This window comes from Neodiprion lecontei, chromosome 2 (assembly GCF_021901455.1).
Source record: "Neodiprion lecontei isolate iyNeoLeco1 chromosome 2, iyNeoLeco1.1, whole genome shotgun sequence".
In the NCBI taxonomy this organism is placed as follows: Eukaryota; Metazoa; Arthropoda; class Insecta; order Hymenoptera; family Diprionidae; genus Neodiprion; species Neodiprion lecontei.
In genome coordinates this window covers 14,820,157-14,847,839 of record NC_060261.1, presented here as the reverse complement: position 1 = coordinate 14,847,839, position 27,683 = coordinate 14,820,157, and the positions used below count along the sequence as shown (strand labels likewise).

The 27,683-nt window shown below is 38.3% G+C and overlaps 3 protein-coding genes across 7 annotated transcripts; all 3 read left to right on the top strand.

Moving 5' to 3' along the window:
- The first annotated feature begins 1,384 nt into the window (after positions 1-1,384).
- LOC107216823 (icarapin-like) lies at positions 1,385-13,940 on the top strand. 4 transcript variants are annotated; one of them, XM_046731258.1, is made up of 6 exons: positions 1,385-1,544; positions 1,626-1,723; positions 7,421-7,573; positions 8,155-8,298; positions 12,863-12,981; positions 13,385-13,940. In XM_046731258.1, the coding sequence occupies exons 2-6, from the start codon at positions 1,657-1,659 to the stop codon at positions 13,637-13,639; spliced, it is 738 nt and encodes a 245-aa protein (XP_046587214.1). In that variant the 5' UTR covers positions 1,385-1,544; positions 1,626-1,656; the 3' UTR covers positions 13,640-13,940. The 4 variants fall into 4 exon arrangements, with proteins under 4 accessions (XP_046587214.1, XP_046587215.1, XP_046587213.1 ...); XM_046731259.1 differs by having other exon boundaries at positions 1,389-1,521; XM_046731257.1 differs by having other exon boundaries at positions 1,411-1,723.
- Positions 13,941-16,414: 2,474 nt separating this feature from the next.
- LOC107216821 (BLOC-1-related complex subunit 7) lies at positions 16,415-22,210 on the top strand. 2 transcript variants are annotated; one of them, XM_046731260.1, is made up of 3 exons: positions 16,415-16,771; positions 16,864-16,990; positions 22,155-22,210. In XM_046731260.1, exons 1-3 carry the CDS (start codon positions 16,634-16,636, stop codon positions 22,193-22,195), a joined length of 306 nt encoding a protein of 101 aa, XP_046587216.1. In that variant the 5' UTR covers positions 16,415-16,633; the 3' UTR covers positions 22,196-22,210. The 2 variants fall into 2 exon arrangements, with proteins under 2 accessions (XP_046587216.1, XP_015509599.1); XM_015654113.2 differs by lacking the exon at positions 22,155-22,210 and having other exon boundaries at positions 16,421-16,771; positions 16,864-17,402.
- On the top strand, positions 18,222-19,683 carry LOC107216819 (60S ribosomal protein L9). Its single transcript, XM_015654111.2, has 4 exons — positions 18,222-18,360; positions 18,751-18,895; positions 19,137-19,464; positions 19,558-19,683. Exons 2-4 carry the CDS (start codon positions 18,758-18,760, stop codon positions 19,662-19,664), a joined length of 573 nt encoding a protein of 190 aa, XP_015509597.1. The 5' UTR covers positions 18,222-18,360; positions 18,751-18,757; the 3' UTR covers positions 19,665-19,683.
- Positions 22,211-27,683: the final 5,473 nt, after the last annotated feature.

Below are 27,683 nucleotides of genomic sequence, written 5' to 3'. Positions count from 1 at the left end.
ACATATCAGCTTGGGAGAATTAAAAATGTAAATTGTTTCGGGAAAACATAAACTTTCTGTACCAAGTTCACCGGTACAGAACTAAAATTTAGTTGCTTTAAGCATTATCATTTTTCCGAGTGTATATTTATTACTAATAGCGGTTATTTAAAAACTCGAAAGAAGTTACGTAGACAACGTTATAAACGTGATTCAAGTGACGTAATCGCAAATCTTGCAGAAAATGCACAATTCATGAGCTTCGGGCACAGCTACGGAAACATATGCTGGGCTTGATGTAATACATACTGCTATATATAATAATATAATAATATAATAATATAGTGCTAAGTTGAATTAGCACATCTTCTTTTTTTCTTTCTTTCTTTTCAGCGTTATTTACGCAAGCCAATGCGAAGTATTAATCAGCGTGTGTTGGAAGAGCGATAATTTTCAATACGGCAGGTTTCATAATCCAATTATATTATACGCATATCGACAGTTTGTATAGCTTGAGTAAATTGACTACATAAAATGCTATTTTTTACAGGAATGACCCAAGATGGTTGAACGAAAGAAAAACCAATAAATAAACGTAATTAGTTTGACCACCATGAGCCGGATGATGAATTGGCGTTTTGTGTTTGCAGGTTATTAAACCACCAAACAACGGAAATAAAGGAAAATGTCGATTGAGCCGACAAATGAATAACGCGTCTTTGTCTCTTAAACTCTAGAGTACTTCACCCTGCAATAACACAGCTCGACGAATCGGCGATACAAAGCAGCCAAAAATTCGAATAGAATGAAAAAAATTTTCCTCGCATGCCGATAATAATTTTAACGTTATATTATCGCTTCCTGCAGTCCACGCATCAGGTACCCTGCACAATAGACGTTATACACAGGCGAAGTTACATGGCACACACGATATAACGACTAATTACACGTTATACGTGACGGACAATTTCTCGAATGAATTATCTGTTTGCTCGTTTTCCATGAATCATGAAACGGGGAAGCGAGTTTAGCTGCATTAATCAAAGCGAAGAGGGGAGAGGACAAGGTCACACCGCGTCGAGAATCTGCTAGAACATTAAACGCCCGCAAGTTGGCCGCATATTGATGGATGTAGGATATAACCTATAGGCGCGAACATCCCTCCCACCATCCGAATAACAACTATGCAAGCTCCAAATTATAATCGCTATCTCCGTTATCATTATTATAGTACTTCGAGTGAGGACCGACATTGAATAAGTTGAACTGTATCTCCCAACTGCCGTCAAGCCTTGCGCGTAAGGCAGGCAACCTTTGTCCGTTTGCCTGTGTGTTCCTATTTTGCGTAACGTTGCGTGCACTCGAGTCGTTGCCGAACACGTATAAGCGTGAGGGACGGTCGCCGGGCGTTGAAACGTCGCGATTGGTCGGCCGCCGGTTGGCTTCTGGCATATAGTAACTAGCGGGAAAAATTCAGCTGCAGAACATTACCGGGATTTGAGTGAGCCAGTTGAGTGACCTTGATTGAGAGTTGTGCTTCGCGTAAGCGATCCTTCGTTATACTTGTAATTTTCGTTCCTGCAATTTTTTTTGAATTGCTGCCTGTTTTTATACTCTTTTACTTAAACTCGTTCTTACTCGTTCAGCGCACAAGTTTCTACGCAATTCATCATCAACATGAAGAGCGCGTTTCGCCTACTGATCTTCGCTTCGGCTCTGTTCGCCGTTGCCTTCGCTTATCCAGGTAAATAATTTTTGGAAACAGTGAATTTTTCGAAACCGTTTTACAGCTGTATTACCTTCATTTACTATCAACGAGCGGTTATATTCTGCGCTGTAACTGCTTCCGTATAAAGTTTTGTTGTTTTCCACTTTATTTCATTTCCTTCGTTCGTTTTGATACTCTTTATTGTTTGATGAAATGAGGGTATAAAAGTTTGTGATTCGGCATTTCTGACAAGGGGAGTGTCAAACTTGGGAATCACAGATTTCCATCACTTTTATATATATTGTAGGGCGGGGTCCCCTCAATAAATATATAAAGCGGTAAGACGCCATTCGTTTTTATTATTGAGAAATTTCAACTCAAAGTTCTATATGTAACTTAAGTAGAAGGAACCTTTTTACCGGTTGCAGCAATAGTTCCGTGGCGTAGCGGTAACGCTCTTGCTTACTGAGCGATTTTATTTTTGATAATATTGATTACTTTGTTATTATAATTATTACAAATCCTATTTTTATCATTTTTTGTATTTTTTCCTAACTTAAAAATAAAAAAATAATTTATAGAAATATTAATTATTTATTTTTGTATTAAATAATTTAAAAAAAAAAAAAAGTAACTCTAACAGAACTTGAACAGCCGTTCGGTCCCTCAGTAAGCAAGAGCGTTACCGCTACGCCACGGAACTATCGCTGCAACCGGGAAAAAGGTTCCTTCTACTTAAGTTACATATAGAAATTTGAGTTGGAATTTCTCAATAATAAAAACGAATGGCGTCTTGCCGCTTTATATATTTATTGAGGGGACCCTACCCTACAATATATATAAAAGTGATGGAAATCTGTGATTCCCAAGTTTGACACTCCCCTTGTGAAATCGACGTTTAAAATTTTGTGCCGTCCAAGTCCCTAACAGTGTTTTTCATGTTCGTTGGTATGTGTGTGTGTATGAGTTGAAATACAATTTTGAACCTAGCTCCTATCCGTTTTCAAGAAGTGAAATATTTTCTGCACGGGATTCTAGACGGTGAATATTAACAAATCTGTAACGCTATAGTTCACATCCAGATAAGTTCAACCGGTTTCAAAATTGCAAGATTTTTCGTGCGACACCGGCATCACGTGATTACTTGCAATAATCCGACTTACTGCGCAATATATAGAGAACATACAACTTCATATGCCTGTAACGTATACAATACATTCATTTCTATGAATATGATTCATACGTTGTGCAGGTGTGACAAATCCAAACAGAAAATTCGCGTTATTTCGAAATACCGTGACAAATACCAGGACGAAGCTGCTGGTGATTAACGAGGGAGTGAAAACAATCAACGCCTTCTTGAATGTGCCTCGTTTTACAAACTCGTTCGAATTGTTACCCGCATTCAGCGTTACGAGGTTGAAGTTAGTAACGTAAACGTGATGAAAGATTGAAAAAAAAATCATCAATTCGCAACTTGACAATGACTTTGAGGGTATTGAGTTTTTAGAATGTGAGATTTGTTCTGTTTTATTACGGTTTATTCAATCTCAGACCCTCCTAATAATACAGAATAACGATTTTTGTCGAAAATACATTGTTACAATATCGTGACTAACTTCAGTCTCATTTCCCCGTGCTAAATGCGAAAACCTAGAATACCTACAGATTTAAGGAGGTACCCTGGTCGATTTCTTCGTTATCGTATATATGTGGAATAATCCAAGTCCACGTATCTCGAACGCACAAAAGGGCATAACGACCCCATTCTACATGTAATTCTGAACAAAACCACTTCAATACATTTTCATTTAACCAAAAAATAAAGAAATGGAATCATTTCTACGAACGGGGCTGTTATTCCCTTTTTCGTGTATATTTGAATAATTCGAGATACATACGACAGCGTCGAAATCGACTACGCCCGCCCTCCCCCTTAACCTCAAATATATTGGATACACTCCTCTCAAATTAATATGGAATCGGACGAGAACATGGAATACTCATGTTCACTTATACTTTAATACGTCGAACTGTCTTGACTGATGAGTTACGTGCATCGTTCCTCAGGTGTAACGCGTGAACGCATCGAGTTCTGGATCATTCGGTAGTCATAAACCGTATGAGTCACAGAAGAGGCGATATACGCGTATGTGCGTCGTTCAGTTTGAGCCAGCGTTATACGTAGACACCACGTAGACACCATGAGAATTGAGGTTCATGTACAGAAAGTTGGATAGATTTTGACCATTCCGATATCCCTAGGAATTTTACGACCCACGGTGTTGGATGAGCACTGTTTGCACCGCTGGTCGCGCGCCTTCAGGCCGAGCAGAAACAAAAAAGAATCTGCGGCGCGCGACCGGTAGTGCAAACGGTGCTCATCCAACACCGTGGGTCGTAAAATTCCTAGGGATATCGAGAGGGTCAGAATCTATCCAACTTTCCACACATCGACAGGCACATGTGGGATAGATACGCGGTTATTTCTAGCGTGAAATTCAATTGTTACCTGCGTATACGCGTGTTATCCGGTCGTTCTGTTTAATCGAATGTAATCCCAAAACGGAAACACCTTTTCAACAGGTGCGGTTTTGTCGTCGCCGGTCCCTGAAAATGTATGTTACACATACGTTTCCAAGCTGCCCAAACGTTTTCGCCTATCCCTATACTTTATCCATCCCGCCAAACTATACGTCATATCGACACAAATTTTATGTAGACAATGCTATAAAATACATATCCATGCATGTCGAGGCTTTCGGTTATATCCGTTGAAGTTTTTTGCTTAGAAGAATTACATGGGTAGGTTTATTTTTTGTTGGTTGATAGTATAAATTATTCAACAACCGTTCGCAAAATAGGATAGCGAGGAGAACGAAATGCCGAAAACTTTATATCTGCATCAACTTTAAAGATCCGTACGAACGAGCTCCGTTATCCCTCGGTGTTTATAACTGCTGTACTTTTTTATACGTCTTTGTTTTTAGACTTACGACAAATTCCAAGTTTTACAATTTCATGTTCTGAAAACAGTCGGCTTACATAAACATGTTAACTATATGTATATAACAAATCTTTTCAAAGTATTTCAAAGGTAGTGAGAAGCTTTGCCTATTTATATCTCTTGTAACAATACGAACGGGTATTGAATTTTTCTGTAACGTATCAAGAATTCATCCTGCAAAGTTACTTTCATAACATTAAAGAAGAGTCAAGAGATGCACGCTGCTGGTGCTGCACAGTTGGCGTTTTGTTTTCTTACTTTTCTCCAACTAGAAGTTTACTACCGGTATTCGCAGTCTCGCTGTGCGATGTATTATTCTGAACTTTGTTAAGCAAGAGGAGCACGGCAAAAGTTGTATTTCACAAAAAATGTATGCTGTATTTTAATGAAAAGTTATGCAAATATTCAAAAATGAGAGTAATATAATGAATATGTAATTGGTCCAAGGAGTCTGTTATAAAACAAAGTTTACAACACAATCATCGTCTGTCAGTTTGTCGAATTAAGTATATTCTGCGTAATCTCAAACACGAAAAATATTGGCCGCGTTTGCGGATAAAAACCAAACACTTTTCTGCACTACCTTTTATTTCATTATCATATTCTTTTATTTATACATGCATAGATTTTTTTATGCCCTCCCTCTGTTTATTTATCCATAGTGGTTTCACCCCGGCACGTATCAATTCCGGGGACCCGAAAAGAGCCCCAGCATTTCGTTCGATATCCATCGACCATTAAGCGCATTGTGTGCCGCCACGTTTCTCTGTATAAGAACCGGGTCTCAGAATGTGAACGGCGACTTTTCCGGCTAACCGTAACGTACTCGGGGCTTGTGATTATTGCCCACGTAGCTGCATGTGGAGGAGAGGGCTCACCTCCACCAGTCTGGTGTCATAAGAGAAGGTTGACCTTAGACGAGGGGCTCGAATGCCAATGGCGTCCATTCAGGCTCGTGCGATCGGCCAGCACACTTCTCTTAACCTTTGGATTATTCAGGTGCGAACGCATTTGCTGTGTGCGAAACGCTGATGCGCACGTATATTCAAATTGCGTAATCCCCTACACGCTGTGCTAGTTTGATATTTCATGCAACCGTCCGACGAGCCGCGGTTATTCCAACTCGTTACGTCGGCTTAAGCCTTAAACGTATTACGAACAAAACTTGAGCACGCCCATGTGCATGTATGTATGTCAGTGCTTAAATTACTCTGCAGTTTCGTAACAGCAGATGGTCGTTGATAATGATGAAAAGGAAGGAGAGCAAATTTAAACACATGCATCACCTCGTCGTACGTTTTCACTTTCGGGTATTTTTTTCCTCCCTTTTTTTGTCGACATCACTTCCAAACAGCATTGCTTGTACAACAGAATTACTCGTGCTACGTAACAGGCCTTTGTTCGATTCGAAGAAAATCCAGTTATCCATACAAATCACCTTCTAAAATAGTGTAATAACTTTTGGAACGATTTTTTTAGCACATTTTTAAAAGTATCGATTTTTGGCAAAAGACCTCCGATCCTGCAAATACTCTTTGCATTCAGTCGCCATAATCGACGGCAACAAACCGGTTTTCCGGTTCTGCATATATCAGGTTATACTTGATCCTTCTCGATTCATGGACGTGATAATAAATGCACTGCTGCCTCATTTCCGACGTCTGATATCTCTTTATCCTTTAAGCTGATTATATCAGAACTGCGACGTCTGACTAGTCGCATAAGCTGCATCTGAACGAATGTCTTCATAGCTACTGTGCAAGGTGTCTTGTTTGAATAAGTGCGTCACGCGTTGCGGGTAATTTAATTTCGTGATTGTTCGTGGAAGTTGCAGGCTTCGTTGATAGGTATAATCCTCTCGTTATCCTCGCCGCTGTCTAAACCGCGCTGTGTATTATGTATAACTAAAACGAAAATCGCAAGGTCAGGAAGTGTTTCAATATTAACATAATCGCATTATCGGTCTCGAGTTTCACCCCTGTTAGATAAATGGGTATATTACGGTTTATGTGCGAACCCTTATATACTCCTGCCTTACTTTTGCACGATACCGTGGAGCCTTATAGTAGCTACCTCTTACTCAGTTTCAAATTACACTCTGGGACTCTCGCGAGTATATGCCTCGGAATAAATTGATGCCGATTTTGTGAACTGAAGAACCAGCGTCTTGCCTCTTCTGTACCACCTCCCACTGACGCTGATTACTTCGGATTGTAGCTCGCTGATGACATCAAACGACGTCGCACGGTGTGTTGGAAGTGTTCAATTCTCTTCAATTTCAAAGCGACAAAGAGACGTAGACGTATACAAGAAAATGAACAAATTACAGTCGAAGCAGCTCTTGTGTACCCGAGTAGATAGGAAAGAGGAATGACTGGAGAGAAAACGAGAAAAGAATTGCATTCTTTCAAACGGCAATAGGTATTACCTCAAGCCGCTGCAGACCATAGCTTTTTTCACTTTAGGTACTCATTGCGTTTCAGCGAAACAATCGATTCGTCAAAGGTCTTTTTTGCGACATCGGTATAAAATTATGTGGAGAAGTATGCGATGTGTGACACAGTCAAGTATCTCCTCGAGAATTTGGTTTCCACTCAGTCAGTAACATATCACAGTACCGTTCTTCAAAGAGACAAGAGGGTGAATCGCATGGATAGCGCGCTCAATAGACATCGTTACTTTGAATTTCATTTTATTCATGTCCGCATTTTTTTTTGTTATCATAGGTGCCCGTTCCGCAAGTTCTGAAAGTGATGAAGATTTCGAGAAGGTTGGTCCGATTCTCGTCTTGTCCGATGACCTGGAGGATGGCTTCGGTGGCAGTTTCTTCAGCTCGTTTCCCAACAATCCTTTCGACGGTTTTCTAACGAGAATGCAAAGTAAGTATTACACGTATGTCGATAACACGAGTACGAACTCGTTTACTCGAATCGAATTTATATCGTACACACTCGCTTGTACGTTCAAGGGCCTTCTCTGCAAGGCAAGGGAAAAAGTTTCAAAGAAATCTCTCTCTCGAATTTTTCATTGAATCAGTATTTCCCCTGTAGTAGAAACCGTTTTCCGGCTTTTCAATTCCCAGATACTCGACGTGTTTCGGATTCAAATTTAGTCATCTTGACAAAGCTGAGGGTAAATCATAACAATTTCAAAGGAATCTTGCCCACCAACCAGTCTTTCACACAAGTCCGTTCAATCACGGAACAACAATTTATGGCTTTTTGTCGAATAACGATTCCGTTTGTTGCCCTACCGATCGATTTTCTCCGAAGCTTAAGAGCACACCTTTCGGTATTTGATTAAATATTTCGTTTACGAACCAGTGAAGCTGACAATGAAACTGAAGCTACTGATACGTTTTGAGCCTCCTGTGGATATTAAAGCTTGTTTTACGTACACCAATTACCATTATATTACTAGTAGTGAGCAAAACACGTGCGAGTTTTATTTTCCCAACTAGGGGAGGAGAAAAAACTTTGTCCCCACACTCTCTGGGACTGCTGGCGCGATTTGCATCCCGAAACAACTATACACAGTGACAAAGAAAACGACGTAGGGTGGATTCACCAGTTCAACTCGGATGTACAGCCGTCCTGGGATGGCGGTACTCGTTGCCCTTTGCGAACCCTTGTTGACATCTCGATGTTTTTCACCATCTCTCCCGTGTGCCGCAAACTTTTAGGTCGCCACAGACCGCAGTGGGGCGGTCGGGATCGATATAACCATACAGTCAGAAACGATTAATGAATGCATCGTGTTTGGGATAAAGTTTCACGTAGGCGTCTACCCGCCACGTTCGCTATTTTGAACATACAGCAAGCCGGTTTATATATGCCCAGGTCACTTCTCAAGGCTGACGTGTTTGGCAAATCAGCTGAATTCATTAAACCCTTTCCTTTCCTTTCAAGCGTGTGTCTGTGTCCATAGTTTTTCGTATCTCTCATTGCCGGCGATACCAATGTCAAATCTCGTGTTGAGATGAATGCTTCAGTATAATTAGGCTGTTTTTTTTTTGAATACAAAGAAAGGTGAGGAGAGAATCTCGACGAAATGTTATACCGTACAGTAATACGACTTGTGAAATCGTTAATAAACGAGGCTGAAGTGTCGCGTGACTTCTAGTCTGACAAACACGCTGAGCTGTTTATGTAGCACTCAAATATACGGGAATATATATATATATATTTCTGAACCAAATTACACTGCAGGGTGGGTAGCAAGTGATTACACAGATTACATTATTCGGATATTCCTTGCTTGTTGAAAACACGTTGCAGCAAATGTTCGTACATAAATAAATATCGACCAGTTGTACGCATAAAAGCAATACTTCAAAGTTACCGCGTGCTTTCTTTTTCTACAAATAACTTTACTGTGAGCCTTGCCTCGAAGGTTAACTGAAACGAACAATATTGATATTAATTCAACGAGTTAAATTAAGGCTGCCTTATTTTCTCGCGATTTCCGCGCCGCTCCGTTACACACTATACCTGTATATCCCTACCTACACATGTATACACATATATATATACTGTATAAATATTCCCTATAGGTGTACGTACAAAACTCGGGGGTTTTGTAGGTGTAGTATAATTGTCCCGTCTTATTAGCAAGCAGACGCGCGTCGGTCGCCCTTGCAGCACCCTCCACGTCTGCCCGACATATTTATCAAATTTATTAAATGGCCCGGAAGCGCGACGGCGCACAGGGTGGAAAAAAATGTCAAATTGCCAGCCGGCGGATATACAGCAGCAGGAGCAGAGCCGAGCCAAACCTCGGCGGGATCTCCGACGAGTGATGCGACATATTGTACGCCTTGTGCTTACTCGCGCAATCGCGAAACTCGAGCTTGTGTGGTTATGCACGCCGTGATTCGCGAGGTCCTGTTTCTTTCCACCGCCTCAGGCCGCACTGGCAATCAACGCGCATGACCAGATATGAGTGGGCCATTTCACTCAAATGAGGGATCCATGAAACATGACACTTTTTTTTTTAAAGTATAGCAACTTTTTTTCCAAATTCTGTGCAAAAACATGGATTTGCATTTCACTATTCAGCCCTGATTTCAATCATTCGATAGGTGAGACAAAATTTTTGAATAATACGCCGAAACTCATAAACATGCGCTTTTCCAAACTTTTATATCTTAGGTTCTACCAATGTTAAAGGCTTCAATTTTCTGCTAGTTTCAAGATTTTCATATTGCATTTTTACCTATAAACACTGACTACTGTCAGTCACTCATTCATACGTTACGTTTAAACGATGCGCTTGTTTATAACAAATGAAAATTTCCATCGCTGCTAATAATAATAATAGATAGGTGGAAATGCACTTCGAGTATTTGAAATCTAACCAAAGTTCAAGTTTTTGACATGAGTAGATAGTCAGTAATACAAAATTTTTTTATTTTAATTGACGTATTTTCCAAGAATTTAAACACGCCTTATTTAACTTTCCAATCATCGACATATTAGGGTCAACGATCGAAAAACGTCTATTTTTTTCTTTCATAGAATCTAGTAATAAGTGACAATAATAAGTGGCAATAACATTGGAGGCATTGAGCTACGTTTTTCACGAAAAACGTCTTGTCGGTTGGCGTGAAATGACTCATAGACTTTGAATAAGTATAAACGCTGAATGCGGCAATGGCACAACGCTGCACAGGAGAGTGGCGCAGAGAATAAAAATTAAGGACATCGTCTGAACACGGTCGGAGGTGACAAGGTCATTGTAATGAAGCCAAATGAGCGGGATCGTTACGCAGCGGCCCAACTTCCCCGTGGCACAGCTATCTTCCGCATCGCGTTGTCGAACTGCCCTGCACAATTTCCTCGACGCTATTATACGTGCCCAGTTTCACCGTTGCACTATACTTTTTCGGCCAAAGGACTGTGCTGATTTGGCTCGTGTTTCCTGCAGTTGAACCAGCTTTTTGCACCCTCTGATGCCATGCACCAACCAGTTGATTCCATGTTATTGCACCCTCCTAGGCCGTGCGATATACATGCAGACGATTGTTCGCCCGTGTTGTATTGTTCGGTCACGTTAGGCAGCCTCTCTGCTTTCGGTTATTTATGAATGCATCCACGGCCCGTTTGCTGATGGTCGCGGTAGCGAGATTCGGATCGAAATACCTCTATCCACTTACTAATACGTACACAAATTGATTTCTTACTTTTATTTCGCCGATCTTGGAAGCCATATTCAAGTGGAATATCGATCGATCCTTTTGTGATTTTCAAGTGCTGCCATCTACACTAGTAACATAACCTGAAAAACAGATGTATACGTGTCTTCTGATGAGGAACATATTCGGCAGTGTACTCTGTTCGCTCAACAAGACACCGATGAAGCCGCTGAAATGATTTTTGTGCTCCTGGTAGAGGCGCAGTGACTCGTATGACTTATAAAGACGCGTTATTTTTTAACTGATACACGAAAATAATGCAGTGCCGAATATGCTCCTTATTAGAAGTCATGAGGTATGTATCCATCAGCTGTGTTGGACGTTGTGTTACTCATTCCACTAGTTCGTACCGTGTTTTGAAAGGAGCGTAGATGCCAGCACTTGAAAATTACAGATGTCTAAGCAGATGTTGTAATTTCGGATGGTTTTCAAGATCGGCGAACAAAACAGGAAATTAATTTGTATACCTACCAGTAGAATATACTGGAGTATCGAACTTAGGAAAGAATGATTCAAGGTTAAAGAAATCTTAAAACGTCATACTCGATAATAGCCGTTTTGTAAATAGTGTGCTCAATTTGAATTTCGGTCAGATATATGCATCGAGTAAAGATAAACCACGAAAAAATGTGTCCAGCGAATAGCGTTGGGTAAGAAAGATGATATATTTGTGTCTCATGCAATAAACCCATTGTAGCGCAAGAAGTTGGCGTTGTTATACGAGAGTTGAAATTTTTATACACCTCATCCACATTGTGTAAGTGCGTGGTATCAGGTAATTGTTACATACCATCGTCAGAAGTTATATGTAAGGGTTTTTCTTGCATGTAAGGCGAAGCATACGTGTGGGGGGCTGCATTCCCCCCTGAAAGGATGGTCGCTTGGGATTAAAAAAGTTTTCTGCTTTATATGAGAGGAGATTGCGTGTGTGTTTGGTCGAGTATCGCGTAGTAGGCCTACACATACATCTCCACATCCATCCAGATCTATATAGCACGTATTATAAACGTATAACGTGCGGGTAATACTCAGCTCAAAGGCTGGATATACACAAAATTTCACCTCACGGACGAAGAATCTTTTCAGCTGGTTTTATTAATGAGAAAAATATGTGATCTGGTCTTTGATCTCGTAATAAAAATTGTCCAGAATTTATCGAGCAAACTTGCCATGGTTGATGCAAAAAACGACTTTTAGGATCAGCTGTGAATGTGGTGCTTGCATCAATTGCTACTGCGGATATAGGGTGTAGTGTAGTCCTACCTATATGGATTTTACAGTGGCAGAAAAGCCCGGATGAAAAGAAGGGGATTGATGGTGTGACGAGCGTTGAAAAAGATGTATGGAGCAGCAACAGCAGCAGTCTGTGCGCAGGCAACCCTCCAGCGTGAAGAAAGAAGGACACGGAAATGATTTTTAAATTTACTCACCGTTTTCTCCACGCTTGACCGTTTTCCGACGTAAAGACAGATATCTCCATCCTTCAACTTCCCCCTACAGTGTTATTATGCCGTTACACAGCGAGAGAAAAAAAGTTTGGTAAAAAAAAGCACTAGTCTCCAGTTTATTTTGTTTCACGGTGTGTACAACCTTAAACCCGTCCTGGCAGATGTGAATTTATTTTATAATGAGCCATTTGCCTATACAGAGCTCTGAAATATTGAGCTACTATTACGAGCCTGACATTTACTTCGGCTCTTGCTTCTGCTGCTGGATTGTGACACCGTATCTTGCATGACGGTCTGACACGAACTAATGGTATTAGGAAATTCGAGGAAATGTTTGATTTAAGTCGTGTACACCTCTCTCCGTGCAATTCCCGTGTGCACATACCCTTTCGTACTGAACTGCGAGTAAATGTCTGCCTGTAAATCTTCTGAAATTCGTTGAACATGATAGTGGAGTGCGAATAATGTTAATAGAAAGTCTAATTTTAACAGATATATTATTAACGCATGGTTACATCAATTTACAGACATGATGAAGAGATTGAGGGAGCAAGTGGCAGCCTCTCTTCCAGATTTGGGAAGTTCCGACGGCTTGTACGATATTCCCAAGATCCCCGAGGGAGCAAACACCACCTCAACTACAAAGGTGAGTCGCAAAAATAATCGCGGTGGATTGCTTTGCAAATCATTTTGTAAAATGCAGACTTACGTATTTTAGAATAGAGTATAAGTTCTCAGAAAGAATGAACGACTATTATAGCACAGAAAAAGCATATACTGTCTGCTCATATAACCTGTTAATTTCTTCAGAAGTAAATGGCAGTTTTCAGTATCCATTTGTGTCAGATACGGAATTTTTCTGGAATAATTTTGTTGACCACAAAAGCAATAATTATGTGTAGTTGTCATTGTTTTTTCACCCGAGCTCTTTTAACACTCGATCAATGACGCAGCAAATTTTCGTCGAACTGCATAAATACCCACATCTATTGTTCGCATTGATCTCTTGTAACTGATCACATTTCTCTTGTATATTTTTGAATCCATAGGTAATCAACGGCCACGTTGTAACCGTTAACGAAACCACGTACAGCGACGGCGACGAAAACAGCGGTACAGTTTTACGGGTCCGTGTTGTCGACATAAAACCGGTAAACGAGACAGAGAATCCTGACTCAGAAGATGTGACGACACCTGCCAACAATGAGCCGCCTTCTTCCTCATCTTCATCCCCGGACCGTAGCGTTGAATCCCTCGAAGATTTCTCCAAGAATGAAATTCCCGATCGGCTGGTCGCAATCTAGTAAGCTGACCAAGAAAGAATGAATGAGAAAATGTGTTTAATGGAACGAGGAAAATCATATGTAATGTGTATTTGATATATTGTTTAGTCTGTATTATACTTTATAGGTGTAGATTCGTTACATTCGCTTAATATCGGGTTTGTTAACATGTTATGAACCAAAAACGAATTAGGAATATATGTTATAAGTGTGTCGTTATATGTATACATATTATTATACCTATAATGAAGCCGGTGCTTGGGGAGCATATCTCGCCGGCCTCTTCCTATATTGGTAGGTGAAATATATACTATATTTTATACAGCGTGTTTTGCGTGTTGTTTATTAAATTTATCGATTTATATACTTGGAACTGCTGACGAGTGCTGGTATTTTGTTTCAACTTGTCCCCCACATCCTTCTTCAATATTGTGAGTAGGTATAGGTATAATATTGCCGTCGGCGATGATGATTAATGGCTCTGGTGGAAAAAATTTCCTTCGAATAATGTTTCCGATGAATTGGTTACTGGTCGGCGTAACATAAATTTTGCATAATTATGAGAAATACGATCACCGTAGTGTTGTTATGGCGCAATGGTTAACTTCAGCAGGGATTTAATTGTAACGCAATTTGCACCGGAGGAATTTCCATCATTTCGTGGCAGACAAGAAGCGATGACAATCTTGTGGGCTTACGAATAAAGAGTTTGTCGGTATATTCAACGGGTGTTGAATTTAGGATTTCGGATAAAGATGTCAACAACGAGTCAGCAATTTTCCACAACGGGAGTATTCCGCCAGATTAACTTTCAAATGTCCTGCCGACGCACTGCCTACCCTCAACATCCTACCCTTATGAAAATTTCCCAGACACAGCATGGATGATTTCCTCTTGTTGCTTGAAAATTATGTGTCATTGCAGTTCGTAAAAATACCAAACGCAGTTATTGTCAATTCGAAATCTAACCTTGATGGAAACAGTCATGAATATATGAATTTGCAAACACTGCGATCTGAATCTGTACGATTGAAAGATTGCGCCGTTTATACCAGGAACTCGACCACGTACCATGATGTAAGTATATTATACATATACATGATGCTATTTTATACCATTATGCAATTCAACGTCTTGATAAACCGTAGCTTTCTCGTTTGCGCTATTTTCATTCATTCAAAAGACTTCGTCAGCCAGACGAGTTACGTCTAACTAGTTAAATCAATTTGTAGAGTGAATGTGAAAAGAAAAGAAAAAAAACAAACAACGCATACATATTACGTTACGCGCTTAATTGTTTTTCAAATACGTCATTCGAATACTTACTTTGTGAATCTTGACAATTCTCTCGACTGAAAGCTCAGCAACTCTAAGTTGATGCATATGCAAAGCGTAAAGTTAAACCGCTTCGGCGATATTTGTATTAAGGTGGGTAGAACTGATTATTGGTTTTTAGTAGATCCAACTGAAATTGAATGATCAAGATACAAAGCCTTTTGTTTAGCGAAACAAAAGAAATCTAATTTCATTCAGCTGGCGATCTTTGATACGCGAACTGAAGATGCGGGCAATCGAATAAATTTAAAAGAGACCACTTCTCCGAGTATTATTAATTACATTCTATATAACACTGTGCACCTGAAGTATCCACAGTTGATTGGAAATAAAATGACATCGATTCCAGGAATAACGATACATAATACAAATATTTCCGCGAAGAGTCTCTGCAATGGCATGGAAGCCAATCGATAATGGATTTCAACGTCGCAGTGTTACATCCCCGCTGTATCAATACTACGAATAAATCTCGTTAGGTCGTCGAATGTTTTTACTGTCTTTGATGTAGAAATATTTGCTCAAAATACGCGGATATTTGAGTGCAGAGACATTAAGCCACGGTGAATACGGAAATTTGATGGCAATGTGATGTTTGCCTTTAATGTCACGTGACTGACAGAACGAGTAATTGAGTGCAATAAAGGTGCTTTTGAGGAATAAGCAAAGTGGGGCATGAATCAAGTTAATGAAATTATTTCTCCCTGTGCATTGTTCTTATTTTCCGTTCAGGTTGTCTCCAACGTAGAAAGTGATATTAGTTATCCCATCTAAATTAAATATTACGCTGCCAAATATAAACGCGAGTATAGTAAAAATGATGCGACCATAATTAACTTGAATTATGTATAATACATGATGGCATGCGCACCTGATCTACATTTCTGACACGAGCCAACTAGGTTTCAGATCAAGGCTAAAGCTTTTTGATTAGATTTATGATTATTCATTTTCGCCCCGGTGTTATTACTCGATTGAGTAATTCCTTCTTGATACGTTACACATTTTAATTACTAATGTGGGTTATAATGTAACATATGTTATATTTTTAAACAATAGTGTATAACTTATCGCGAATTTTGTATTCAAGCACATTGCGCGATTGTCGAAATAAAAAATTTCACCTTGCATAGCAGCAAAGCAAAACACGCCATGGTATTTTTGTTGCATTAGTTCCTATTCGCGGGGCATGGTTTCTAAGTATGAATGCAGGCCATATTTACACCGTATCGATTCGGTACGAGGAACCACGACGAGATAAACCAATCATATGGTAGGTTCAAAGGAAATTCCCTACATTCTCTTTACTCCTTGAATTGTTTCGTTCTTGCGATTTTGCATGTCAATTAACATTAGCCATAAGCTAAAATTGTGATGCCATGGAAAATGACGTTGTGGGAGCAAAGCCAGGTTATGATGCACGGAAAATCAGATGCGAAAAGATTCGAGAGAATCTGGTGACCTATGGAGTAATTTTCATTGGCGGCATCTCTTAGCGACGCGTGCGTCGTGCATGGAACGTACCATAATATAGGCACGTAAGTTGGTTGATACTTCGACGAGTTGTCTTTCGTCAAGAGAGAAACAAAGATGTGAATAAATACTTGCTACTATCGAATAGTCAATTTCGGACATCAGTCTGCACCCGTGAGTAACAAAAGCGAATAAATATAGCCTAGCATGGCCTCAGCATCTAGTACAAGTGCTCGAAGCCTGTTCGTTGATTCCAAAATGAGGTTAGCTGATCGAGTGCAAGTTAACGTCAATAACATAGCTTCGTTAGCGAGGCAAATACAACGAGGATCACGCAGTAGCGAGGTAAAGTTGGATAATTTCTTTAAGAACTGTCATGATATTATTACGCGCCAAGTATTGTAAATGTATACGTTATGAAAAATTTGTTGATATAGATTTTAATGCATTCTATGAAGAACTTTACTCCACAAGAACATACATTGGAGAATTCGGACACATATTTGAGAAAGCTTCTCCTCATGACTGCTCACTACGAATATCAACTAGACGCTATTGAGAAGAGTTGCATAAAGCTAGAAGAAGTCACTGAACAAGCACGTGCCATGCAAAGATGAAGTATTTCACCAAGGAATTCAAGCGTTCTTAATTTAGAACTCATTATAATCTATAGGTAGAGGGGATATTTCATCATTACAGCTATATAACTACTCTCTGGAGCAAATTCATAGCTGAATCTAGCTATAATGTTCACAAAAATGTGGCCACATTCTGAACTGGTCATTTGGATGTGGAATTACCAACTAAGTAATAAAAAAAACTTGAGAATAAGACAAAAAATGTTTAGGAAACGTAATAATTTATGGAAATGTAAAATGAAATACTTTGATCTGAGATCTGGGTCCTGTAATGATGAGCTGTATTATGAATGTTGAATTTCAAGATATTGAACATACAATATATAATCGACTTATAATTATAATACTAATATATCAGAAAACAGTTTTAAAACTGAGCTCCAATATAATAGGTCAACGACCAAGAGGTGACTGGAGATCATTATGCGAATTGTAGCCGTATCGTGTCAATATACGAGGTAGATTACATATAAGATGGCATTGCTGTAGCAAACGAGACACATTTAAAAGATAGCGCAAAGAATTGATAGAGCAGGAGAGAATTAAACGGAGAAACTTAAATATCCACTTTGTGAAGAGATATTTTCAAAAAACTTATTAAATGCCATTTTCAAGTCCCAATTGAGTAAAGTTAATTGTTCTATTTAATAAATCTATCATTGAAAAATTTGAAATTGAGGATTGAATATCAATAACGTCTTATAGCAAGTTTTCATGTTATATCGAGTATATTTTCATTTCACTACGTTAGCAGTTGACCATGCACTTAGGGAACTTTTATTAACTAATCTAGTCATTAGAACTACTATATTTTGCTACTTTCCTTTGATACCATAGACTATGTTTGATACTTCGCTTCATCTATAACGGCCAAGTTCAGATTTAACCCTTATTGTTTATCAGCGCCATTTTGGTGACTTATTGAGCCAATATTTGCTATTTTGTGGAGGACACATTTGTAGTTGAAACCCGGGCCCATATGATATTGTCACGGATATTGTCCTCCTTACTTTTATCTTCCATATATGTGAAATTCAAAATGTCCCACGACCCGCAGCCATTTCGTGGCGAATCTATAAAGTTTTCGTGAACCAATCACAATTTTGAGTCGAGGAACCAATCAGAATAAAGATGTGCAGCGTCAGCGCCACGCGGATAAAATTCGAGGCAAGATTCACAACGACCAGAGGTCTGCGCAACGCATTGTTTCCCTTCTCAACCGCCGGATTCTCTATGCCGGTGTAGACAAAATTCCTCTTGCCTTCTCTTTTCCGGTCGCTCTGTAGTGCGTGTCAGGTAACGGAATTTATTGCGATTTTGAATCTGAGCTCATCTTTGTGTAAATCTGAACAATCTGATTGTTTAGCACCGAGATAACCTTCAATATTCCGTGCTGTGTTGTTATTTTCTAATATTTTCTTGAATTGCACTGTGCCATACGACAAATTACATCCTAACCTCTCTCGGAACTCGTTGTCAACAATACAATTCGTGGTGTTATTTGTAATTTTCGTTTGTTCTCGTCTTATTCGAATTAGAGATGAAATCTTGCTCATTTTCAACCGTAGCCACAGATTGCCGATTGTCTCAGAAAAAAAATTCTGAAACGTTACAAATTTTCAATGCAATGCGTATTCCTTAACTTGTGTTTATTGTTTCAAAATGTTAGTAATTATTTTCTCATAGCTGCAGGATGAAGCAGATCGTCACCAACCAAACAGTCAAAATCCCTGAGGGATTGACTGTCTCCGTGAAGTCGCGGACCGTCACTGTCAAGGGACCACGAGGTGTCTTGAAACGATCTTTCAAACACTTGGCACTTGACATTCACGTAAGTATTACAGACAGTAATTTCATGTGCGAGTTTTAAACAATCTTTGAATTCGGCTGTTATGAATAGTTGAATTCATATATTTGCTATTATTTATGATTAGTTGATGATGATTTGTGGATTCCCCTTCATTTAAATTGATAAATGATAAATCCATACTGATTCTTGTAATGAGCTACATCAAAGGTAGATTAATGGTTACTTTCTTTGTTGACACATTATTGCTTTCCTGATATTTTAGATGGTAAACCCGAGGCTATTGAAAGTTGAGAAATGGTTTGGAACCAAAAAGGAGCTGGCTGCTGTGCGCACCGTCTGCTCGCACATTGAAAACTTGTTGAAGGGTGTGACTAAGGGGTACCAGTACAAAATGCGTGCAGTATATGCCCATTTCCCCATAAACTGCGTCACGACAGAAAACAACACTGTAATTGAAATTCGTAATTTCCTTGGTGAGAAATTCATCCGACGAGTCAAGATGGCTAACGGTGTCACTGTAGCTAACTCGGCCAAACAAAAGGATGAACTAATTCTGGAAGGAAATTCTTTGGAAGATGTTTCCAGATCTGGTGAGTTAAAACTCATCACGAGATTTCAGCAATATCATTTACCCAAGTTTATAAAACTTACCTAATTTCTAACGTGATCATGTTACTTTTTAGCTGCACTAATCCAGCAATCCACGACCGTGAAAAATAAGGATATCAGAAAATTCTTGGACGGTCTATATGTTTCTGAGAAAACCACAGTTGTACAAGATGCCGAATAAAAACTTTTGACGCACTGAATTCTCGTGTAATAATTAAAATTTATATGTGAAATAAAACTAATCGAAAAGTTTTTCAGAATCAGACATAAAGCGTTCACCCTTAATAGCACTTCGAATACTTGGCTATAATTGTAGAAGCATTAACTGAATGAACTGCTGATACTTTGTCAAAAATTAGTTACCAGTATATTATTAGGTTAAATAATACTGGTGAATTGCATGCTGCCAGAATTCTTGTGTCATCTTACAACCATCCTGTCAAAATGCCCCCACTTGAAATGTATTCTGCAAGTAACCTACTGTATTCTGTTTGTAAATGATTGACTCGTACCAAATTTTAGACTTCTAACTCCACTTCGCTAGGAGTTATTGTCAAAATACGCGGTTTTCAGTTTTTCTAACGATAACTCCGCTATTTTCACTTGGAAAATGATGAAAAAAAATTTCAGATCCAGTAGACATTTGAGCACATGTTGAGGATTTTTGTCCGATTTTTTGGTAATAAGCTCTACCTTCGAGGTACAATTTTGTATAAATGCATACAAATTATATGATATTGGGACCGGAGACTAGAGAAAAGAATAATTTATAAGAAAAATGTGTAATAAAATCTTGGATAATACACAAAATGATGTCATTATGAATTCCAAAAACGTAAACTGAAATTATTTGGACGTACGAGGCTTCATAATTTCTAACAAAGTCGTCTAACGGATCAAAGATTTCTTCTTCTCACGCAAAACTTCCTCGTAGGACTGTAATAATTTTTTTATTCCTTCTTTTGTAGCAAAAGTGCGCTTTTCGTTTGAGTCCGTTTTCCAAAATTTGTAACCCTTTTTCAATTAAACTCAGGCCTTCTGTAAGCTACTTCCCGAATTTCTTTGCGACCTACAACGTTTCTAAATTGACAAAATTGAGTGTACCGAGCGCAGTTATTGAGAAACTCCATCATTGCAACCAATTGCGAAACCGAATGAAACTTGTATGGCAGTTATCACTAATTATCACAGATAGCAGTGTTATAGTTAATCCATAGGGAATTGATACGGAGGCACCTCAATAAACTGGATTTTTTCAAGACAATATGAGTAGTTCATGGGAACAATTTATTCTTTTCGTACGCGCATACAGTAGAGTATGACAAAATAATAGAGTCGTATTTTTTCATTTTCGTAAAACACTAAAATTCGAAAATTTATAAGCAATTGAATTTTACTGTTTTTGATCCAATTTTGAATATACAGGATTGCTACTGTCTCTTAAATATCCTAAAATCCTGGATTCATCCCGGAAATCAAGAATTGATCCTTAAGTCATGGAATATTTTAATTTATATTGGAAAAGTTGATGTAATACATTTTTGATTGAAAACTGCGACGTTTCATTTGTAATACGTGACCATAAATGTGTTGTATTTTAACAGACTGATAATGCAGTCGTCAGCAAATCATTCTGTACTTAAACTGTTGTATAGATTTTTGGATTCAAAAACTCACCAAATTATCTGATTCTTACAAATTCATAAGAAAACGGAATTAAGGTTCTTGAATTTTTCAATTAATTGTCTCGGAAATTCCTCTGGTATAGTGCCGGAATTCTTGATTGGAGTACAATATGGACGTATTTTATAGTGGCTGACGTTATATATTACTCTTTTCAACCTGTATGTTGTATCTGCTTCAACCAATGGCTTAAACTTTGTCCGATGAAAAAAGAAAACATACGGCGAAATAGTTTTATTCCCAAACTACGTGAATAATGTTACAAAGGGTGATTCATTAATTAAAAATCCCTGGCAGCCAAACATAAATATCACGATTCACAGAGTCATCGATTCAGCCATAGTCTTCTCATTCTAAAGAGTGACTGAGGATGTCACATTCAAATGTTACTGACGCCGTGCAATTTGGAGATTATTGCAAATAACGATCTATCAATTAACCGCTCTTTTTTACCCGAAATAAACATACGAAATAAAAATAATCCATCAAATTTGCCGATTGACTCTGAAGTAGTGAAGTGTATGATTTCCTTTTGTGAAGTACTTGCAAGTACTTACTAAGAATAATTTGAGTCCATCTGTCTTTGGACGGCAGGTATCAAATGTTTTATGCATAGGTACTTATTTAAGTATCCTTAGAAAAATCAAGACCATAACTAATCTCAATACTATTTGTTCGTGTTATATAAACGTTGAATTATTGAACAGTCTGTGCACTTGCGGGAGTAATTACAGATTCAAAACAATTATCTTTCCATCGTTGGTATGTGGCTGGTTGGCGGGAATTCACAATAAACAAAACCTGCCGTGGAGGTTCTGCTTATTGTGAAGTGAACATTGGAATCTGGCGAGAACGGTAATTAGGACAGTGAATAACATATTTTTCGTAACCGTAGAAGAGGACTCGAGAAGACTCGTTCTCGGGTCGGAATCTTCGCTCTGAAGCTGAGAGCGGCGTGTAAAGCGCGGTTGTGCTCTCCAAAATTAAGTCAGAAGAGCAGAATGTAGTAGCTATGTAGGTAAAGACTGAAGGGTTGCTGTACTCTCCAGTCTTTCGGTGAAAATGGAAAAAAATTAAATTCAACTTGCTGCGGCACTAGTCAAATTGGATTCCGTAAAACGAAATAGAAGAGAACTTGACGCTGGCGCCATGGTTGTACAGCAAAGACCTGCACTTCAAAAAATGTGTCGCATTCCACAAGAGCTCGAACTTGAGATCGTATAGGTTCCGTCAACTTTCTGGGTCTGCTCGGTGAAATTTCTTCATAAATCCACCGCCAATGCTGCACGATGCACCGAGAAAGAAAACCGTGCTATCGTTTTTATTAGTCATTTGATCAGTACATATTAGAATAAATCGATAATTATTTTTTTTGCTTCAAACTACCTAAAGCTATAGTTCTACGTGAAAAAATAATCTCTGTGATGAATTCAGCTTTGACCTGAAAGATTTAGAGGCACCGCATCGACCTTTGATGATTGTATAACTTGACTCCAAGCATTATGGTAAATAATTGTGTCATTCTTTATGGTAATTCAGTTAAGTATCTTGGAGTAGTAATGGATAATACTTTATCATGGGATAATCAGATGACGCATTTATGTAATCGTACTATGAAAACCTTGGCATAACTAGAATTGATAATGATACATTTAAAGATCAATTACGTATTAAGTTGGCCACAACCCTGATTTTTTCAATATCTGGTTATTGCAATGTAGTTTTTACAAATATTACTGACAGGTTACAGCTGAAGTTGTAAACAAAGCTGAACGCATGTGTCAGGTTTATTTTTAATATATCGAGATTTGAACACGTCAGTGTATATTATCAGAGACTAGATTGGCTAAAGTTAAACAGGAGAAGAGATTTTTTCATACCCTGTTTGTTTCCAAAGAAATTTACATGAATTATAATCTGCAATTACTTGGATCGCGGTTAGAGTTACTCTAGCAGTGGCACTGCATAGAGGAGACATCAGACAGGATTACGTAAAATTTCCAAGATGAAATACAGCTACATACGAAAAACATTCTCAGTGCATTGAATACGTGTCTGAATTTCGTAACCGCCCGAAATTACAACGTTGCACAGTCCGGATGAATTCCGTGCTGCTTGCTTTAATCACTTCCTTAATAATAAAATTGAATATTTATTGGTGATATTAAAAATGTATGTATAGTCTAATAGCTTGTAGGTGCATATACCCGGACAATCTCTTGAATCTTTAAAATCAACTGCGCATGCGCGACTGTTATCGGCTGTTCGTGCAGGCTGGTCATCCCGAGTTTTCAGCTGACAAATTGTTTCTGGCGGCTATGTAGTTGATACGAATTTTCGAGATTAGAATCTCAAATAATTGAGGTGGTGACTCGGAAACTTGATTCTTGAAAGAACGTTGGGAATTTAACGCTTATGCTCTTTGAAAATTCAAACGTACACATTTTGTGTACGTTGGCCCGCCTGCATCGCAGACTAAAATATCGCTGCGGTAAGATTTCGCCGACCAATGAGATTGAATTATTTGGCGCATGCGCGATTGATTTTAAAGTTTCAAGAAATTGTCACGGTACATAGACAATAGAAATTTTTTTGTTATCTTCAACGCCGGATTACCTACTAGGCTACCGAGGCTATAGCCTAGGGCGCCACGGTTTAGGGGGCGCCGTTGCATCGTTTTTTACCACGACGCTGAAGTTAGCCGCAGGTTTCAATCCCAAGTTGCGTTGTCTCTCAGGAGCTCGGAACTGTCTTCGACATATTATCACGTTTATGCGAGTAATGATACTTCTTCACGTATGCTATAACGTGAGAATCATCGAAATTTATAGTTCGGGGACTTCAGGCCCCTATTCATCCCTGGATTTCGGCAACATGCGACTGAAACCTGGGGCTAACTTCAGCGTCTTCTTTCTCCTGAACCATAAAGTTTGAAAATTATAATTTTTCGTAGACAATAAAATTTTCATTGAGAACGATGGTAGCAGAATGATAAAAAATGTGCTTGATGATAGTTCGTAGGCAGGCTGTACGAGCTAGTCAGTTTTATTTGCAGGAAAGTACGATTAGAATCACGATATCCTGTAGAATTCGTTTTATTGTAAATTGTGTCGTACTGGATCGAATAGAATTAGCAGATTATTCGGTATTGTCTTTTCAGTAGGTCGTGAATTGCCGAATGTGCGTATGCGGAATGGCTTTTAGTATTTCGGAAATTTTAGGTTCGATTATGAGTTTCGAATGCGTTGCGATAGCGTTTAGTGTTAGATTACGGAACTGTACGACTTGAATTACAATTACGACCACGTTTTGTTAGACTGAATTTGTGGTGATGATAAAATGAGTATTACAGACTAGTAGTTAATAAGTTAAGATTAAGACCAGTGTCGTCAAATTCATTTCGTATTGTTCAAATTGGTTGCGTTAAAATTAAATTAAATTACGGTAATAGCAAGTAAAATATTTGGTTGTCCGTGAAATTAAAATCTTACCGTCAGTAACTTCTCGTTAGAAGTGTTCTAGTATTATTTCTATTCTCTGATCTAAATAGATGATGGATTCATAACAATAATGTGATTCTGCAATATATTTAAATCGAGGCATATAAAAAAATAATAAAGCAAAAACAATTTCGATATGGAAAAACTAAAAACTTCCAAAAACAATAGTAAATATTGAGATCCCATTATCGTGTCTTGCTCAAAAATCACATTTTGAATCATAGAATCAGTTTGAATTTTTTTAGATTTTAAAAAATGGTGTATTTGTAATTGGTTTTGAGCTTTTCAATAAATTTCGCCAGGGGCTAAGAAAAATCAGGAAAAATTCCTGAGACCCTTTTTGGGTTGGTAAGAACATCATACTGAAAAATCTTCAGAATAGAGATGAAATGTTCCATATATGTAATATATAAACTCATATATATAATAAATATGATTCATTACTTTGAACAAGAATATTTCACGTTTGATTCATGTAAATTCGTTATTTACGTAAAAGACAAAAGTCAGATGCGGAACCTCAAATCTTTGAAGTCAGACTCATTCTTCACGGAGGTTATTTCTTCATGTCAAACTATAATTTTAGATAGTTTATAGTTGAAAAAATACAATCGATTTTTTGGTCCAGTCTGATATGCATACATTAAAACGTTTGATTAACATTTTTGTAAATATTTGTGGACGTTGTTCAACTCTTTTATATCTAAGTAATGTGGAGGTAAGTTGTTCATTTACCAAAGATCGTTAATACATTCATATTCTGCGGAACGCTAGTGTTTTATCGGTGTTTTTTTGTTACTGGCTAGACGGCTGACTCAAAACAAAGAATAACATAAAAAAATTAATCGTTCTGAAGTGGGATCCTGTATGCAAGGTTGCGATTAAGAGATGCCACAATATGTTTTAATATTGTATATTTTACTATTGCAGACACCTTTTAAACCTTTCTCAATTGACATATGAATAATCCATATTAAATGACCCATAAGTTAGCCTTGAAAATCATGAGAAGGCCAAGCGTACCGCATTCAATAGCACGCTATAGTTAGTCTTTACCGATCGTTAAAATGTCACTTATATTTACTTTTATCAAAGCCTATGACGTTATATTGACATGATATCTTTGGACGAAGAAGAACGTCGCAAAATCCATGCGTCCAACCCTATTGTTACAAATTTTTTTTTTACTATCCCGTCTCACCCCTGTTACTTCCACTACTTCTAGATCTACATCTTACATGTACATAAAATTATTTTTGTGGTCAAACCGGAGATTCGACATGAGGTAGAGTTTTTGATTGACACCAAACTGTAGTCCACAGAAGTCCACATTTTTCTGACAGTGTATTTTTTGACAAATTTGCTCGATGTCTGCCACTGTAAGTTGACAGCTGAAAGTTTTTAGTTCTTTTGTCTTACGATATACATATATGGGCTGAAGTATTTCTCTGTATTGGCATAATGCATATTTTATGTATAATATATTCTCACGAGAATAACAAGGTTTGAGTTAAATATGACTAGATTCTACCATTTTTTCAAACGTAAACATCCAGAAAAACGATTCGCACCCCAGACACGAAAATTATTTTACAATTTGATGTTCGGTGTTATTATTGTACAAGGGTTAACGATTTTCCAATCCATTCAATTCCGGATTGAAACATTGCCACTGCGGATTTTCTATTCTGTAAGACCCTGAATGTCAATAAAATAATTTTTAAAGTGTCAAGAAACGTAGTGCTTACAAATTTCGAATATGATCGAGATGCCTCTAACACTCGTGTTTGATAGAGAAACTACGTTAGACCGAATCAGGATGACCTAAATAATGCCTATTAAAGCATCGTCGTTGTACTTCTACAACGCAAAAAGCTGATTATCAAAAATAGGGAGATTAGGCTGACCGCTTCTCATCCAAGATTGTTTTATTTATTGCTGGTATGAAACACTTTGCATATTTCTCTCGTAAATTAAACCGGCGATCGTTAATCCTTCATCTCGACTAGGATAGGATCACGTAAGTATTTATGCGTCACGTGATTTGGTTAAAATACTCTGTCCTTAAATTCTAATGCTGTTATTCTGTAATTGGAAAACAGTTTTTTCAACCGAACAGTCAACACATTTTTTTTTTTTTTTGTTATAACTCCCATATCTTTCTCGCAATACTCGAACGATTTTCCAAATTTTTTTCAAGATTCTAATCGGCAAAATGATTGCAGTTGGTGTATACTTTTTATGTGAAAATCCCGAGTCGCGAACCCCGCATCACCAGCATTGATTCTTCGGCTTTGCTCGGAAACTCGTCCCTCTGACATTCCCGTTTGAAAAGTAAACTATAAAGGTTTGTGCCTCTAACAGCCAAGTATTTGCCTTTCTCCTTGCGAAACCGTGCGACTTACCCAGTTGAAACATATCGACAGATCAATGTCGCAAGCTACAGATCCATATTTATACGTGTGCTCTTATTCTCCCTCAGGTCGTTGGCATCAATCATACTATGTCAGTTTCTCTCTAATCTCTACACATGCCGTTGGGCATTACACAATTAGAGTACAATTGTTTTACCGACGGAATAAATATTTGACATTCTAAAAGTATAAGTCAATTTGTGTTTCTTATCAGTGATGGTCGAAGAATTTCTTCAGCAGCGAAGATTGGTGTCGTTTCATTCTTTAATGATCGGTAGGATACCACAGAGTTAACTTATTATATCGGCATGCGGAAAACAAGTGTAATGACATCCTGCAGGACGTAGAAGTAGGGCGTCGCTGCTCTCTTTTCAATCTTGTAGATTAGAATACGCAAGGTTGAAATTTACGACAGTTGCCAGTAGAGTTTGAGAACTGAGAGAATGCATGTGGGAAGATTTACGCGTATGATTTACACTGCACTTGAGAGTGACTCACGAATCCGTTGGACTTCGACGCGTGTGTACCAGTTGTGCTATTTGTTTGTCATTTCATTATCTCCAGTCCTTGTGCCACGTGATTGATAAGTTTAATACCGATATA

What these genes read in the sequence shown, in the direction of transcription:
- LOC107216819 (XM_015654111.2), top strand. Translation starts at nt 18,758, where the DNA reads ATGAAGCAGATCGTCACCAACCAAACAGTCAAAATCCCTGAGGGATTG. An exon ending in ACTTGGCACTTGACATTCAC is followed by an intron (nt 18,896 to 19,136) that starts GTAAGTATTACA and finishes CTGATATTTTAG; the next exon opens with ATGGTAAACCCGAGGCTATT. An exon ending in GGAAGATGTTTCCAGATCTG is followed by an intron (nt 19,465 to 19,557) that starts GTGAGTTAAAAC and finishes GTTACTTTTTAG; the next exon opens with CTGCACTAATCCAGCAATCC.
- LOC107216821 (XM_015654113.2), top strand. Translation starts at nt 16,634, where the DNA reads ATGGCCTCAGCATCTAGTACAAGTGCTCGAAGCCTGTTCGTTGATTCC. An exon ending in GAGGATCACGCAGTAGCGAG is followed by an intron (nt 16,772 to 16,863) that starts GTAAAGTTGGAT and finishes TTGTTGATATAG; the next exon opens with ATTTTAATGCATTCTATGAA.
- LOC107216823 (XM_046731258.1), top strand. Translation starts at nt 1,657, where the DNA reads ATGAAGAGCGCGTTTCGCCTACTGATCTTCGCTTCGGCTCTGTTCGCC. An exon ending in CGTTGCCTTCGCTTATCCAG is followed by an intron (nt 1,724 to 7,420) that starts GTAAATAATTTT and finishes TTGTTATCATAG; the next exon opens with GTGCCCGTTCCGCAAGTTCT. An exon ending in ACAGCCGTCCTGGGATGGCG is followed by an intron (nt 8,299 to 12,862) that starts GTACTCGTTGCC and finishes ATCAATTTACAG; the next exon opens with ACATGATGAAGAGATTGAGG.